At 42.0% G+C, this 16802-nt stretch overlaps 1 protein-coding gene across 5 annotated transcripts in view; it reads right to left on the bottom strand.

Annotated features, from left to right (window-relative positions):
- The window catches only part of NLK (nemo like kinase), a 183357-nt gene that overhangs the window by 18486 nt on the left and 148069 nt on the right, over window positions 1-16802 (bottom strand). For 2 of the 5 annotated variants that reach the window (XR_519262.4, XM_002718934.5), the window contains exons 6-7: window positions 13719-13928; window positions 8650-8751 (exon numbers count right to left, since the gene is read on the bottom strand). Coding sequence is in view for 3 of the 5 variants with exons in the window: in XM_002718934.5 (XP_002718980.1) it covers window positions 8650-8751; window positions 13719-13928 (312 nt within the window). In the remaining 2 variants the exon portion in view is untranslated. Of the gene's footprint in view, window positions 1-1254; window positions 1368-3071; window positions 3247-8649; window positions 8752-13718; window positions 13929-16802 lie in introns of all 5 variants that reach the window. The other 3 variants (XR_001795249.3, XM_051824612.2, XM_051824611.2) reach the window with 3 other exon arrangements.

The following is a 16802-nucleotide window of genomic DNA, read 5'->3' as shown; positions in this document are numbered from 1 at the left end:
TGCATGTTTGTAAGTCACTTAGCAATGTGGGAGTGAGTGGGTGCTAGTGCTGAGTCATGAGGACAGGAGAGGTTATAAAGAGTGTGCTTTGTTAATGACTATGATTACTTGTCAGTGCAATGAAGCAGCATGGATGAGCTCTGGACTAGGGTGAGAGGCCCTAAATGATATGCCACAGTCATCACAGTCTAACTACAGAGTGATGATTGCCACAGTTCAGTCGGCGAGGCTGTGCAAGCACCATGAGCAGAAACTCCTGTTAGTCTTCACCTAACTATATATAAATTTTAGACTTGTAGAGCTGACAGCAAAGAAACTGTAATGAACAGTCAGCAACACTGAGTATGTACAATGCACAGTATCCTATAGGAAGCACTCTGAGGTGACAGTAAAGAAACACCTACCTATAAAATAAGTTTGAACTGAATGATCTCCAGCATCTTTTTGAGTCTATTAAATATAAGAAATGGTCCCTGACAACAGACAGGACTACTTCCACGTTAGTGAAAATATTCTATCTACTTCTGATACAATTAGCTGAAAACAAACTGAACAAAATGAGCCCTAAACCTTTTAAGAGATGAACAAAAGGACTAAAGGGCTGATAATAGACTTTTCAATGCTATTAACAGATACTTGGCATCTAAGCTTCCCTTCATCCAGGATTTTGAGCTTTAAAAAGAGACAATAAAAAATACCATACAGTGTTTTTGTCTGACCAGAATTCCCTGAGTCTTAGGGATCATTCTTTTTTTTGTTCTCAAACCAAATAGTTTGGTTAGGCTTGACTTTAATCTCCTAACTCCAAGGAGGGGCACGAGATCCAAGCCTACCCAATCAGGTGATGTTATTCCTCTGAGTATCACGACTGGCTCCAGGATAGGTACATGGTCTAAAACAGGCAAGGGGCACATCACAGAATGGCTAGCCCAACAAATACTCCCAACCCTTTTTTCTCTTATTGACTTTTTAACCTATTACGTCCCAAGTTTTCAATTCGGCAAATATTTCAACAACATAATATTTATTCCAAAGTTACCATAAGTGCTGTATTTATTGCTCAGTTTAAGTCTGTACAGGTGTTCTATATACAGGATGATGGGACATAATGGGTATAGGACAGAAAAGCTAAATGAGCTAAATACTCATCTTTTTAGCTATATTACAACTGAGAGGCCACATATGACACAACTCTGGATGCTGGTATATAAGCAGACATTTGTTAGGCAGGTTTCTACAAAAACTGTTGCCTACCTGATGAACAGGGCAGAAAATGCCAGTGTTCCCTTTTGTCCGCATTTTCTTGCTTTGAAGAAGGATACGATTTCTAGACAAGCTACATTACACTGGGACCATGAGATGATAAGCTAGAATACGAAGTCAACATTTTAAAGATGGTATAGCAGAAAGTAAGAAAAAAAAGTGGACGCCTGATACAAGTAAGCTGCTGCTATACCAGTTCCAAACTACCTCAAGGCTTCTAGAGCTAATTAGGAAGTTCTATTCAGAAGGATGGCTCAGACAGTAGAATGTAGTCCTGGTCTGCTGGTTTCATCTCTTTCTTTCTTTCTTTCTTTTTTTTTTTTTAAGATTTATTTATTTATTTGAAAGGCAGAGTTACAGAGGACGGGGAGACATAGAGAGAGATATCTTCTGTTTGCTGGGTCACTCCCAAGATAGCTGCAATGGCCAGTGCTGGGCTAGGCTGAAGCCAGGAGCTTTATCAGGATCTCCCATGTGGGTGAAAGGGACTCAAACATTTGGGCCATCTTCTGCTTTTTCCTGGCCAGCAAGAGGTAGCTGGATTAAGAGTGGAGCAACTGGGACCAAACCAGTGCCATATGGGATGCCCCTGCTGGTTCCATTTTTGCAACAAATGGGGAAAAGTCTGAAAATTAAGTCAATAACAGGAAAACAGTGAAGAGGATAGGAGTGATTCCTGGTATGGAACATTATCTGACAAGATGAATTCTGACAGGGTCTCAAATCAGATGAAGCTCAAGACTTTTCAGTTATATGAGCCTGTATGTATCCTGTTTTGCTTAAGCAAATTTGAATTCAGTTTTATATAAAAGTCTTGACCAATATACTATGTGAAAGTATACATATTATCACAGAAGGAGATTAATTTGAGGCAGTAATCTGTGGCTTTAAGATAGTCAGGTTCTCTTTCTATAAATATATTTGTAGTTTTTAAAAAGTCCCCAACTCTTTCTTTTTCTCTCCCTTTCCCTCTCTCTCTCCCTCTGCCACTCTGAAACTCTGCCTTTCAAATAAATAAATAAATCTTTAAAATATAAAAATAAAAAAGTCCCTAACAATAGCATATGTATCTGTTTGTACAAATATATGTAAAATAAGTCAACAGAAAAATATGTCTGGAAAGATATTCACAAATCAATCCAAAAGAGACTTGGTTTGGGGGTGGTGAGGATCACTTTAAGTCCTGTTAATCTTTCATAAGTACTAACATTGTTGGCATATATACAAATGAAAATTTTAAGATATGTGCTATAAAGATTTAGGTGCCAGGAGTGTATACTAGCAAAGAACAGTTTTTTGGAGTAGAAAAACTCATTTTTGAGATCTAGTTTATGACCTCAAACATGTTATATATAACCTCTGTAAAATCCTTGTAATGAATCTCCCATTTGTAAAAAGGAATAATAATGGTATATTATATTGTTGCTGTGGGATTTAATGAGAAATATAGAAGAAGCATTTAGGACAATGACTAGTATATACCAAACTTTCAACTATTATGCTTGGGTTCCTGTCCATGTGGCAGATCTAGATGGAATTCCTGACTCCTGACTTCAATCTGGCCCAGACCTTGTTGCCATTGCATTTGGGGAGTAAATTAGTGGATGCAGAACTCTCTCTTTCAAATAAAGTAATTTAAAAAAAGAAAAAGAGAGGAAAAATACAGTAACATGGAGCTTGCCCCATGAAGACCTCCAATTAGTCCAAGCAGCTTCACTGAAGATTACTAGGAATCTTCTGTAATAAACGTTAGCGGCTCCTTCTACAGGCGTCCATTTATATTTCACGTAAGTAGTAATATGTTATACCTCTCTTTCTGCCTGTTCATGAAGTTAAACGGAATTCATCAAGAGATTTTCTTTAGGGGCAGGTATTTGGTGCAGCAGTTAAGTTGTTGCTTGGGATGCCCACATCTCTTATCAGATTGCCTGTGTTCAAGTCCTGGCTCTGTACTTCTGATCCAGCTTCCTGCTGATGCAAAACCTAGGAGGTAATAAAGGGTGGCTCAGATACTTGGGTCTTTGCCACCCATATGTGATACTTCAACTGAAACTAGGCTCGTGGTTTCATCCTGGCCTAGCCCTGGCTGTTGTGGACATTTGAGGAGTAAACCAGTGGATGGAAGATTTTTATCTGCCTGTTTCTCTTTCAAACAGAAAATTAAAATGAATACAAAATTTAAAAGTAAATTAATAACCATTAATTTTTTTCTATAAGTTTTTGTAAAAATTTCCTTATTAAGTTAAGACATTAAAAAGGACTGAACCATGTCAAATGTTTTTTTCTGCATAAATTGAGATAATAATGATTTTTCTCATTTAAGATGTTGGGATAAGCGTGGGTTTGGCTTAGCAGAAAGGCAGCAGTTGAATGCTCACGTCTTACACTGGTGTTCCTTGGTTTAAGTCTCAGCTCCACTCCTGATTCTGGCTTCCTGCTAATGTGCACCCTGGGAGGCAGCAGGTGAGGCTCAAGCGGTTAGATAGCTACCAACCACATGGGATACCTGCTTTGGCCTGGACTAGCACTGGCCAGGCAGGCATTTGGATAATGAACTACTGGATGGGAGCTGTCTTTCTGTCTCTCAGCTTCTCAAATAAAGTAATAAAGGGGCTGGCATTGTGGCGTAGCAGGTCAAGCCACTGCCTGCTACACCAGCATCCTATATGGGCGCCAGTTCAAGTCCTGGTTGCTCCACTTCCAATCCAGCTCCCTGGTAATGTGCCTGGGAAAGCAACAGAAGATGGCCCAAGTCTTTGGGCCCCTGCACCCATATGGGAAGCCTGGATGAAATTCCTGGCTCCTGGCTTCAGCCTGACTCGGTCCTGGCAGTTGCAGCCATTTGGGGAGTGAGCCAGCAGATGGAAGATCTCTCTCTCTCTCTCTGTAACTCGGCCTTTCAAATAAACAAAATAAATATTCAAAAAAACCAAAGTTGTAACATAAACGGAGATATCTTCAAAGAGCTAAGAGACTAACAAGAGACATGTAAATGTGCATTGTGGGGCCTGGTTGGGGGTAGGGGATAGAAAAGGAAAAGATGGAATCTGACTGGTGGTATAGGTAAAGAACTTCAAGATCCTGTCAGCTTCTCCTGAGAGTGGTGATAGTATATATAAAGATCAAAATATAAATAAAAAGTGATTTCAATGCTGGCAGAAAAATGGAACCAGGCAATACACTACATTCGTTTCCATTTAGTTATACATATGGTAGGAATAGTTTACACGAAATCTCTGGTTAGTGTTCAAAGACTCTGAGAAAACCATTTGCAGCCTGGTTAAAAACAATTTAAAGGTAAATCTGTCAAGTCTGGGCAAGGTGTATCTAGCCTTTGAGCAGAAATGGTTTCCTAGCTAGTTTTCTCTTTCTTTTTGAAAATCTATCTATCTACTTATCAATCAAGTCAGCTTTACAGAGAGAGAGAAAGATAAAGAGATCCTTTACCAATTGGTTCACTCCCCAGATGGCTGCAACAGCCAGTGCTGACCCAGGCCGAAGCTAGGGTCTCCCATGTGGCAGGGGCACAAACACTTGGGCTATCTTCTGCTGCCCTTCCCAGGCCATTAGCAAAGAACTGGATTGAAAGAGGAACAGCGGGGACATGCATGCAGGTAATGGCTTCACCTGCTACATCATGATGCTGGCCCATAGTTTTCTCTTTAAAATAAAAATATTCAACACTAAGACTAGCAAATGCTACTGCTTTTACTGTTTTAGTGGTAAAATTGGTGCTAAGCAAAATGTTAAACTTTAGGAGGCATTAATGTTAAGTGGCAAATTTGTGTTAAAAATGTATATGAAAGGGGCCAGTGCTGTGGTGCAGTGGGTTAACGCCCTGGCCTGAAGCACCGGTATCCCATATGGGCACCAGTTCTAGTCCGGATGCTTCTCTTCCAATCTAACTCTATGCTATGGCCTGGGAAAGCAGTAGAAGATGACCCAAGTCCTTGGGCTCCTGCACCCACGTAAGAGACCTGGAAGTTCCTGGCTACTGGCTTTGGAATGGCGCAGCTCTGGCTGTTGCGGCCAATTGGGGAATGAACCACTGGATGGAAGACCTCTCTCTGCCTCTCCTCTCTGTGTGTAATACTGACTTTCAAATAAATAAATAAATCTTAAAAATAAAAGTACATGAAAGGGTTCTGTTAGTAATCTCAACCTATGTAATTTATTAAAGTAAAAAGGAACTTCAAATTTTCCTTTCTTCCTTCTTTTGTTTTAGAAAATATGATATTCAATATTTTATTGAATAGAAAGCACCAACATTTTTATAATTTTATTTTTTAATTTATATAAAGGGAAAAAATTTCATGTAATTTCTATTCCAACAATTCTTAAAATTCCTAGGAGCAAAAGGACTCACTTGCCAGGAATGCTCAAAGGACTGCTCACTTGGGCTGGCGCCCTGGCTCAATTGGTTAATCCTCTGCCTGTGGCGCCGGCATCCCATATGGGCGCTGGGTTCTAGTCCCAGTTGCCCCATTTCCAGTCCAGCTGTGGCCCAGGAAGGCAGTGGAGGATGGCCCAAGTGCTTGGGCCCCTGCACCTGCATGGGAGACCAGGAGAAAGTACCTGGCTCCTGACTTTGGATTGGCAAAGCGCACGGGCAGTAGCGGCCATTTGGGGGGTGAACCATCGGAAGGAAGACCTTTCTCTCTGTCTGTCTCACTGTCTTAACTCTGCCTGTCAAATTAAAAAAAAAAAAAAAAAAAAAAGGACTGCTCACTGACTTCGTTACAGTAAATACATTTTTGAGCTCTTCTAGACAGCAGATAGGAAATTCCTCACGAAGTCTTGCTCTCTCCACTGTTGTATAGCAACTCTTTGCCACAGAGGGTTAATTAACTGGCAACCATTAGCAATAATAGTTGAGACTTCTCTGGAGATGAAGTGTGGCACTTTTCATTACCGGCTATCTCTAGCTAGGTAAGACTCAGTGATCTAAAAAGGTTAGTAAAAGAGGAAAATTTTTGTGCTTCTTCTGAGGACACATTTACCATAAGGTATTGATAAATTAGTTTAGTGCTCCCGACACTGGCCAAAAAAATAGAACATAATAGATCTTGTTACTTCCTTCTACAATGTAAACCTAGTAGGTCCAGACTTACTGTGTTCTTCTAGGGGTGTCAGGGCTTCAAATTATTTTACAGCTCTAAATTAAATGCAACAAAAAAGATATAACTATCAGCAGGCTATTTAAAATACAGACATAACACTTCTACCTTTTTTTTTAAGAATAGAACACACTTCTCAGTGCTGTCCTTTATGTCTGAAAACAAATGCTCTGGAGTCATGCTAGATTTAAACAGTGGGAACTGCAAGGGGGAAGGCAAGGCCTTGACCAAATATCTGGCTAGTGACAGAGAAGAATGTTCAACTCAGTCTGTCATTTGGTACTATCCATCGGATCCTCTCAAAGTCCAACTTAAAAGAAACCATGGGAGTAGGTATTTAGTATAGCTGCCTGCATCTCCCAGTGGAGTCACCTGGTATCAATATAAGAGAGAGAGGCCGGCACCTCGGCTCACTAGGCTAATCCTCTGCCTTGAGGCGCCGGCACACCAGGTTCTAGTCCCGGTCGGGGCGCCGGATTCTGTCCCAGTTGCCCCTCTTCCAGGCCAGCTCTCTGCTGTGGCCAGGGAGTGCAGTGGAGGATGGCCCAAGTACTTGGGCCCTGCACCCCATGGGAGACCAGGAGAAGCACCTGGCTCCTGCCTTCGGATCAGCGCGGTGCGCCGGCCGCAGCGCGCCGGCCGTGGCAGTCATTGGAGGGTGAACCAACGGCAAAGGAAGACCTTTCTCTCTGTCTCTCTCTCTCACTGTCCACTCTGCCTGTCCAAAAAAAAAAAAAAAAAAAAAAAGAGAGACGGAGAGGAGAGGGGAGGGGAGGGGAGGGGTGGGGAGAAGAGAGGAGAGGAGAGGAGAGGAGAGGAGAGGAGAGGAGATCAGTTGCCAGCTCAACCTGTCCAAGCCTCATCTGCCCCATTTCGGTTTGCTTTTCCAAGAAAATTTTTTCTCCTTTCTCACTCCTCATATTATTAAGTTTTAGTCCAAAGGAAATTAGGAAAATATGTGAAAAAATTTCTGCTAAATCAACAGGGTGAAGATAAAAATGATCTCGTCTTTCTCAGCAGTGTCTTGGCCGAATCAAGTAATGATGATAGGTGCAAATCTGGCAATCTCTCTTCACACTTCTTTTGTAACAACATTCACATTCATGATTTTGTGTTCATGCCAAGAGTACAATTGCAAATGCTTCACTTTCCTGGCTGAAATGAGAGACACCAAATACTCTGGCTCACTTTTTGGAAAGGACATCTTAATGAAAATGTATTAGGCTGTGGTTCTCAGGGCAAAGCTGTATCTCCAGTAACTTTCCCCATCATATAAAAAAACTAGGATTGGGACTGGCACTGCGGCGTAGTAGGTTAATACTCTGCGTGCGGTGCTGGCATCCCATGTGGATGCCCGTTCTAGTCCCGACTGCTTCTCTTCCAATGCAGCTCTCTGCTATGCCCTGGGAAAGCAGCAGAAGATGGCCTAAGTGCTTGGGTCCCTGCACCCAAGTGGGAGACACGGAAGAAGTTCCCAGCTCCTGATTTCAGATTGGCCCAGTGCTGTCTGTTGCGGCCATTTGGGGAGTGAACAAGTGAATGGAAGACAGTTTGCTTTCTCTCTCTCCCTCTCACTGTCTGGTAACTCTACTTTCTAAATAAATAAATAAAATCTTTAAAAAAAATAGCAGAGACAAAGTCAGAGATCATTTATTAGCAAAGGTGCTACAAAGATATGCAAAGGTATGGGAATGACCATATTTTATTTGGTTTAACAAAATTTTCTTATATGAGGACATAATATAAAAAATGTCTTTTTAAAAAATTTTGTTTCTGTCACTTTCTTTTCCTTTTTTAAAAAAGATTTATTTTACTTATTTGAGAAGCAGATTAGAGGGAGAGAGGGAGAGACCATGTGAGAGAGAGAGAGAGAGAGAGAGAGAGAGAAAGATTTTCCATCTGCTGGTTCACTTCCCAAATGGCTGCAATGGCCAGGGCTGGGCCAGACCAAAGCCAGAAGCCAGGAGCTTCTTCTGGTTTTCCCACGTGGGTGGCAGAGGCCCACGTACTTCGACCATCTTCTGCTTCTTTCCCAGGTGCATTAGCAAGGAGCTGGATTGAAAGTGGAGCAGCCAGGTCTTGAACCAGCATCCATATGGGATGTTGGCATCGCAGGTGGCAGTTGCCCCTACTACGCCACAACATCGGCTCCAAGTATGTCTTTTTAAATAAAGACATTTATTAAATAAACTCTCAACATATTGTTACAATGGAAGGGAAAATCTGCCAAGACAGATGGTTACAAGGTACAGATTCCCTCCTCCTTTACCTGTTTATGAGGACCCCTGAGTATGTGTGCCTTAGCGCCTTCACAAGCCGTCCTCATTGCTTCCAGTGATGGTGTGCCCAACAGATCTGTGATCAAATCCAACTATAAGGAAACATGAAATACAGGTGGACAGTGAGCTCATGGAAACAGCTTTTCATCACTCTTAAATCACAACCTTAGAAATGATGATCAAATTTGGGGAAAAGTCTTAAAATCAGGTCCAGATAAACTGATAGGAGCCCCTACTTTCACTTTATCACTTATTGCCAGAGCAATTTAGGAATCTGCATCTGCCTGCCTGTTGTCCTGAGAGCATAACATCTATGACCCTTGCAGGGTTGAACTGGTCTTTGGATGATGGCTGATGACTGTTCTTTCCTGGTAGTTAATGAATGGATCCTGATGCTTCAAATGGACGTAAGCTCATCAACGAGTCAATCCACAAATCAGTCATTTCTGATTTAACAAATATTCAAAACATTCATACCAAAATGAAAGCTAAATTCTCAATGTTGGGATCCTTTTGTGTTCCAATCATGGTGGAAATCTATTACACTGGCAGAAAAGCATAGTACTTAGACAAAAATGAAACTGCCTAAGGCCACATTTAGCAAGTGGGCAACAAAGAAGAGACTAATGGTGTTCACACAAACAAATCTCTGTGGGTAGCAAACTGTCTTACCAGTCTTCTGAAGTGCAACAACTGTTCTAACTAAATAACGTAATGAACAGTGATATTTCATTTAGACCCATCCAGGATGGGAACTTCTCATCTAGAAACACTATATTCTCCCCTTATCAGAACTATGGGGTAAATATCAGCATCACGCTCTTCAAGATAATGGCGATACTTAATAGGCTTGTTTTCTACAGTAGTAAAGATCTCTATACAAAGCTTTTTGGGAAAAGTATTTGGAAAGGACATCTTGAGATAAAGGTATTATGGTAGGTTAATACTTAATGGATCTTTAACAATCAAACTAAAAGCCAGAAGGAAATGACTGGCTCATGGAAACTTTTAAAAAGTTGTCTAAAAGGTGTCAGATCCATAGGTGAAAAGTAATTTTACGAATACCTAGTGTATTTACTTCACAAAGACACTGAGAGAATGCAACTGAAAATAATTACTTCCATGTAGATGTTAGATCCCTTTCCTATTTAAGATCTTGATTTTTCATCTCAATAGACAATAGACAAGTTCTGCTTCAATGGTTATGTCAGACTGACAAGCTCAATACCTATGCATTTCTCTAGAAAATGAGGGATCTGAATCCCATTCCAGTTGCTTCACACTTCCTTTTACACACTCTTTTCAGTAGTAATCCAAGATCTTTGTTCACTATACATAATTTAAATACCTCCTGATTTTTTTAGTTACTTAGACTTTTTTGTATGCAAAGCAGTAGTCATATTAATTTTATAACAGTTTCTTAATCCAGATGTGATAATTTCCTTTTTTTAAAAATATTTATTTATTTGAAAGGCAGAGTTACAGAGAGAGAAAGCTTCGATCTACTGGTTCACTTCCCAAATGGCCACAATGACTGGGGTTGGACTAGACTGAAGTCAAGAGCCTGGAACTCCATCTGGGCTCCCACCTGGGCCATGGGTACTCAAGCACTTGGGCCATCTTCAGATGCTTTCCCAGGCACATTATCAGGGAGCTGGATAGGAAATGGACTCAAATTGGTTCATAGATAGTATGCTACTGTTGCAGGCAGCAGTTTAACCACATGCTGATACCTGGACATGATAGTTTTTCTTTATTTTTTCCTTTTTTTTTTAAGGTTTATTTACTTATTTGCAATTCAGAGCTAGGAAGAGAGAAAGAGAGGAAGAGAGAGAGAGGGAGGGAGAGAGAGAGATATGTACCACCTACTGGTTTACTCCCCATATGGCTGCAATGACAAAGGCTGAGCCAGGATGAAGCCAGGTGCTTCATCTGGGTCTTCATGTGGGTGCAGTCCCAAATACTTGAGCCATCTTCTGCTGCTTTTCCCAGGCCATTAGCAGGGATCTAGATTAGAAGTGGTGCAGCTGGGACACGAACTGGTACCCATATGGGATGCTGGTGTTGCAGGCGATGGTTTTACCTGTCATGCTATGATGTTGGCCCCAGATGTAATAGTTTTTTTTTTTTTTTTTTTTTTTTTTTTTTTTTTTGACAGGCAGAGTGGACAGTGAGAGAGAGAGACAGAGAGAAAGGTCTTCCTTTGCCGTTGGTTCACCCTCCAATGGCCACCGCGGCCGGCGCGCTGCGGCCAGCGCACCGCGCTGATCCGATGGCAGGAGCCAGGAGCCAGGTGCTTTTCCTGGTCTCCCATGGGGTGCAGGGCCCAAGCACCTGGGCCATCCTCCACTGCACTCCCTGGCCACAGCAGAGAGCTGGCCTGGAAGAGGGGCAACCGGGACAGAATCCGGCGCCCCAACCGGGACTAGAACCCGGTGTGCCGGCGCCGCTAGGCGGAGGATTAGCCTAGTGAGCCGCGGCGCCGGCCTCAGAAGTAATAGTTTTACAGGTAAGTCTATTACAGACATGATGGTCTTATGGGTAGGCCTATTAAATTATAATTTCTGAAGAAATTGAATAGTAGATATTGTCAATAGTTCCCAACATTGGATTATACATTATATGCACCTGATAATACTTTATCGCTAGGATCAATTTTTAAGATGTAAACTTAAAAAAATATATTTTAGGCATGAACATTTGGAGGTGCATCCTAAACTTCCATGGAACACCTATATCCTCTATCAGAGTGCCTGGGTTGAGTCCAGCTACTTTGCTTCTGATCCAGTTCCTGCTAATGTGCATCTTAGGAGGCAGCAGATGATGGCTCAAGTATTTGGGTTTCTATCACTTTCACAGGAGATGTAAATGGAGTTCTGAGCTCCTGGTTTTGGCTTAGCCCAGACCTGGCTGTTTTATTTGAGGAGTAAGCTGGCAGATGGAAGATCTCTATCTGTCCCTGTTTCTGTCTGTGTGCTTTTCAAATAAAATAAAAATAAATATTTAAAAAATAGATTTTGAATGACAGAGAAACAAATTTAAATGTTCATCACAGCATATATAGTTTCTAACAAACTAGTTAATAATTTGTTGGACAAAGAGGGTAGAATTAATTATTCTATCTCTGGTCCAGTACATGAATTATTTATAAAGATACATAGTAGCCAGGCGATCTTTTGAAATATGATCAATCAAATCTTAACACTCCCTAGTTCAAAGCTTTCATCTATCTTTCCATCACAAAATAAAATACAAAGTCCTTATCAGGTCACCAGGGTCAGGCCCTTTCCCTCTCTTGATGTTATCTCCTTTTTTTTTTTTTTTGATTAAGATTTATTTATTTGAAAGAGTCATAGAGAGAGAGAGACGGAGAGGCAAAAGGAGAGGAGAGGACGTCTTCCATCCACTGGTTTACTCCCCAGTTGGCCACAAGGGCCGGAGCTGGGCTTATCTGAAGCCAGGAACCAGGAGCTTCCTCCAAGTCTCTCATGTGGGTGCAGGGGCCCAAGGACTTGGGCCATCTTCTACTGCTTTCCTAGGCCATAGCAGAGAGCTGGACTGGGAGTGGAGCAGCCAGGACTCAAAACGGCACCCATATGGGATGCCGGCACCATAGGCGGCAGCCTTACCCGCTATGCCACAGTGCTGGCCCCTGATGTTGTCATCTCCTACAGGCTGTTCTTTGATCATTCCACCCTCCAACAGGACACAGCTGTTCATGCCTCAGGACTTTTTTATGCTGCTTGTGCTGTCCCTCTTCTTGGAACACTCCTCCACAGCATGATGCTCCCTCATATAATCCTTTAGGGTCATTCTGCCCTCCCATCATTGTTTATTCCTAAACTTTTTAAGTTTTCCTCATGAAATTTATTATTACTTGGGACTATATCTATTTGCACATTTACTTAGTTTCAGTCTCACCTGAAAGTTTTACAAAGGCAGGATTAAAGTAACTTTGTCTGTCTTACCACAGTACCCGAGCATCCTGGCATACTACCATCAACATAATTGCTAATGATTAATGAGTGCTTACCATATAAAGGCCTTAGTTTCAGCTTTACCACTTCAGAGAGGTTAACTAAGTCACCAAAGGTTTAATAGGTAGGAAGTAACAGAGCTAGGTTTTGAACCTACCAATCTAATTCCACAGCCTGAGCTCACTGTTGTTACATTATTTCCATGTAAATAATATTACTAAAATTTGTGAATAAAAACACTTAGGAATTATCCCAAGACAATGTGCATAAAAATGAATTAGATATAAAGATAAAGTAACATGGTTCCTTAAGGAAACATTTTAATTATCTCCTGATGTCTTCTCCCACAAATAATTTAGCTCAACAAAAAAAGTTAGAAAATTTTCTCCAGTGATCAGATTTACAGAGGTCAGCATTGAGCCAGTGCTGTGGTGTAGCAGGTTAAGCAGCTGTCAGTAGCGCTGGAGTTCCATGTGGGTACCAGTTCAATTCCCAGCTGCTCCACTTCTGATCCAGCTCCCTGCTAATGCACCTGGGACAGTAGCAAAAGACGGCCCAAGTATCTGGGCCCCTGCACCCATGTGATAGACCTGGGTGAAGTTGAAGCGCTTTGCTCTGGCTCAGCCCTGGCTGTTGCGGGCATTTGGGGAGTGAGACAGCAGATGCAAGATCCGCACCCCCATCTCTCTCTCTCTCTCTCTAACTCTGCCTTTCAAATAAAACAAATAAATCTTATTTTATAAATAATCAGCATTATAAATTTCACATTTATAGCACAAAGTGTAAGTACATTAAGTCACCAGATACATTCACTCAGCTAGAAAGAACAGAAGCTCTCTGACAACTGCAGATTACACCTGTGCAAACTGTTACTGCAGAGACTGCTGCATTTAATAAAGTCAACATTTCCAACAGGCTTCTAACTTGCAAATGAATCTCTCTGTAATCTTCAACTTTCTAAAATTCTGAATTTTAAGTGAACTGGAATTTGCTAAAAGCAAATTTGACAGTACAGTGAATGAGCCCAAGACATGTGTGTAATAGAACTGAAAAGTTACTAAAGCCTTAAAATAAAATCATACCTGCTGAATGGGACTCTGTGCCTGAAACAATATTCTTCGTCCTAGTAGTTCTGCAAAGATACATCCGACAGACCAGATGTCAATAGCATTGCTGTAATGACGGCTGCCCATCAGGATTTCCGGAGCCCGATAATACTGAGTAACAACTTCCTGAGTCATATGACGGGATTCATCCAATTCTTCAACTCTGGCCAATCCAAAATCACAAATCTAAACAGGAAAGATAATCAAAATATTATCGAGCAGAAACTACAGCTACAAATGGAAGAGCAAAAACAAAGCAAAACGCCAAAAACTTGGTAGACTTCTGAACTTCTAAAGTTCAATGATACAGGTAGAAAATACTTTATATCAATAAATAATCTGGTCTCAAACATCACTGTTTCTATATAAAATGATGTATCTTAAAAAAATTCTTCCCACAGGGCTGGTGCTATGGCGTGGCAGGTGAAGCCGCCGCCTGCAGTGCCAGCATGCCATATGGGCACCGTTTAGTGTCCCAGCTGCTCCACTTGCAATCCAGCTCTCTGCTATGGCCTGGGAAAGCAATAGAAGATGGCCCAGGGCTGGTGCTGTGGCGCAGCAGGTTAACAACCTGGCCTAAAGTACCAGCATCCCATATGGGTGCTGGTTCAGGTCCTGGCTGCTCCACTTCTGATCCAGCTCTATGCTTGGCCTGGGAAAGCAGTGGAAGATGGCACAAGTCCTTGGGACCCTGCACCCATGTGGGAGACCCAAAGAAGCTCCTGGTTCCTAGCTTTGGATTGGCGCAGTTCCGACCATTGCGGCCAGTTGGGGAGTGAACCATCAGATGGAAGATCTCTTTCTCTCTCTGTCTCTCCTCTCTCTGTGTAACTTTTAAATAAATAAATCTTAAAAACAAACAAAAAAAATTTCTAAAAAAAAAAGAAGAAGAAGAAGATGGCTCAAGTTCTTGGGCCCCTGCACCCATGGAGACCTGGAAGAAGCTCCTGACTCCTGGCTTTGATCAGCGCAGCTCTGGCCATTGTGGCCAACTGGAGAGTGAACCAGTGGATGGAAGACTGCTTTCTTTCTCTTTCTTTTTGCCTCTCCTTCTCTCTGTAACTCTTTCAAATAAGTAAATAAATCTTAAAAAAAATATTCTATTTTCTTCCCAGGACGAGCACGAGAATGCAGGGGGTTAAGTCACTGCCAGGGATGCCAACATCCCCTATAGACACTGGTTCAAGTCCTGGCTGCTCTGCTTCCCATCCAGTTCCCTACTAATGTGCCTGGGAAAGAGTGCAAGAGGGTTTGAGTGCTTGGGCCACTGCAACCATATAGACTGGATGGAGTTCTGAGCTCCTGGCTTGGCCTGGTTCAGGCCCAGCCGCTACGGCCATTTGGGGAGTGAACCAGAGGATGGAAGAACTCTCTCCTCTATGTAACTCTGCCTTTCAAATAAATAAATAAAATCTTAAAAAAAATTCTACCCCTTTTTAATGTTTCCAATTGGCAACTACAGAAAAAAATTAGCTGAATGCACACTTCTAGGTTTAATTACCTATTTTCAATATAGGAAGATATGATAAAGGAGGTGTATCTTTTTCTTGAAGTGGAGTAGCCAGGAGGTGAACCTGCATCCATATAGGATGCCAGCACTGCCGACATGGCTTAACTGGCTGTGCCACAGTCCTGGCCCCAAGGAGGTGTATCTTTTTTGGTTTTTTTTTTGGTAAAGATTTATTCGTTCACTTGAAAGGCAGAGTCACAAAGAGGCAGAGGCAGAGGCAGAGGCAGAGGCAGAGAGAGAGAGAGTGAGTGAGTGAGTCTTCCATCTGCTAGTTCACTCCCCAGATGTGACTTCCAGATTGGTCCTCCATCCTCTGGTTGCAATGGCCGGAGCTGTGCTGATCCAAAGCCGGGAGCCGAGAGCTTCTTCTGGGTCTCCCACGCGGGTACAGGGGCCCAAGAACCTGGGCCATCTTCTACTGCTTTCCCAGGCCATAGCAGAGAGTGGGATCGGAAGTGGAGCAGCAGGGACTCGAACCAGCACCCATAGGGGATGCTGGCACTGCAGGCAGAGGCTTTACCCACTATGCCACAGTGCCAGCCCCAGGAGGTATATCTTAAAGACCTAGGCTAACACTATGTCTACTATCTTTTTTTTTTTTTTTTTTTTTTTTTAAGATTAATCTATTTGAAAGGCAGAGGGGAGGAGTAAGGGAGGTTTAGGAGAGCAGATGGTGGAAGGCAATCTTCTATCTGCTTGTTACTCCCAAGTGGCCATAATAGCTACGACTGGGCCAGACTTAAGCTGGCAGCCTAGAACTCCATCTGGGTCTCCCTCATGGGTGGCTCAATATTCAGGCCATCCTCCTCTGCTTTACCAGGTGCATTAGCAAGAAGCTGGATCTGAAATGAGTAACTGGGACTCAAACTGGCACATTTAACATACTTAACATACCTAACTTACGCCCCAATGTGTGCATGCCAAAATGCAGCAGCACAGATGCTAAAGCTAATAAGTGCATTCATGTCTTCACACCACAAATATTTAACTGAGCACTTGTTAACACTTCTGACAGTAGGCCAGAATCTTGAGAATACAGGAATACTTACAAATAAGAAAGATGGTTAACTTCTATGCAGACCTATGAAAAAGTGTTTTCTAGATATTTCTGTTTAACTGAAAGGAATACTAAGTTTTCCAAGTGAGCTATTAATAAACAGCAGCAGTAACACCACCAACTACTGTTTATCTCTAAGAATTAAGATTTTATTGACATTGGGCAAGCAAAACATAAAAAGTAACAGCACTAGCGTTAAGATCAGATAGTAATAGCCATGTAAGCTTCAGTGTTCTAATTTACAAGTCAATATTATCTAAATAAAAAATTATATAAATGATGAAGTAACATTTTAACTTTATTTTCTAACTTCAGGTCTCAGATTAAAATCTTATTTGAAAAAGCGTTTGGCCAGTGCCGTGGCTCACTTGGCTGGTCCTCCGCCTGTGGCATCGGCACCCCAGGTTCTAGTCCCGGTTGGGTCGCCGGGTATTAGTCCTGGTTGCTCCTCTTCAAGTCCAGCTCTCTGCTGTGGCCTGGGAGGGCAGTGGAG

The sequence above is a fragment of the Oryctolagus cuniculus genome, chromosome 17 (assembly GCF_964237555.1).
Source record: "Oryctolagus cuniculus chromosome 17, mOryCun1.1, whole genome shotgun sequence".
NCBI classification, from domain to species: Eukaryota; Metazoa; Chordata; class Mammalia; order Lagomorpha; family Leporidae; genus Oryctolagus; species Oryctolagus cuniculus.
Note: the sequence above shows the minus strand (reverse complement) of the source record. Positions and strands in the feature narration are given on the sequence as shown.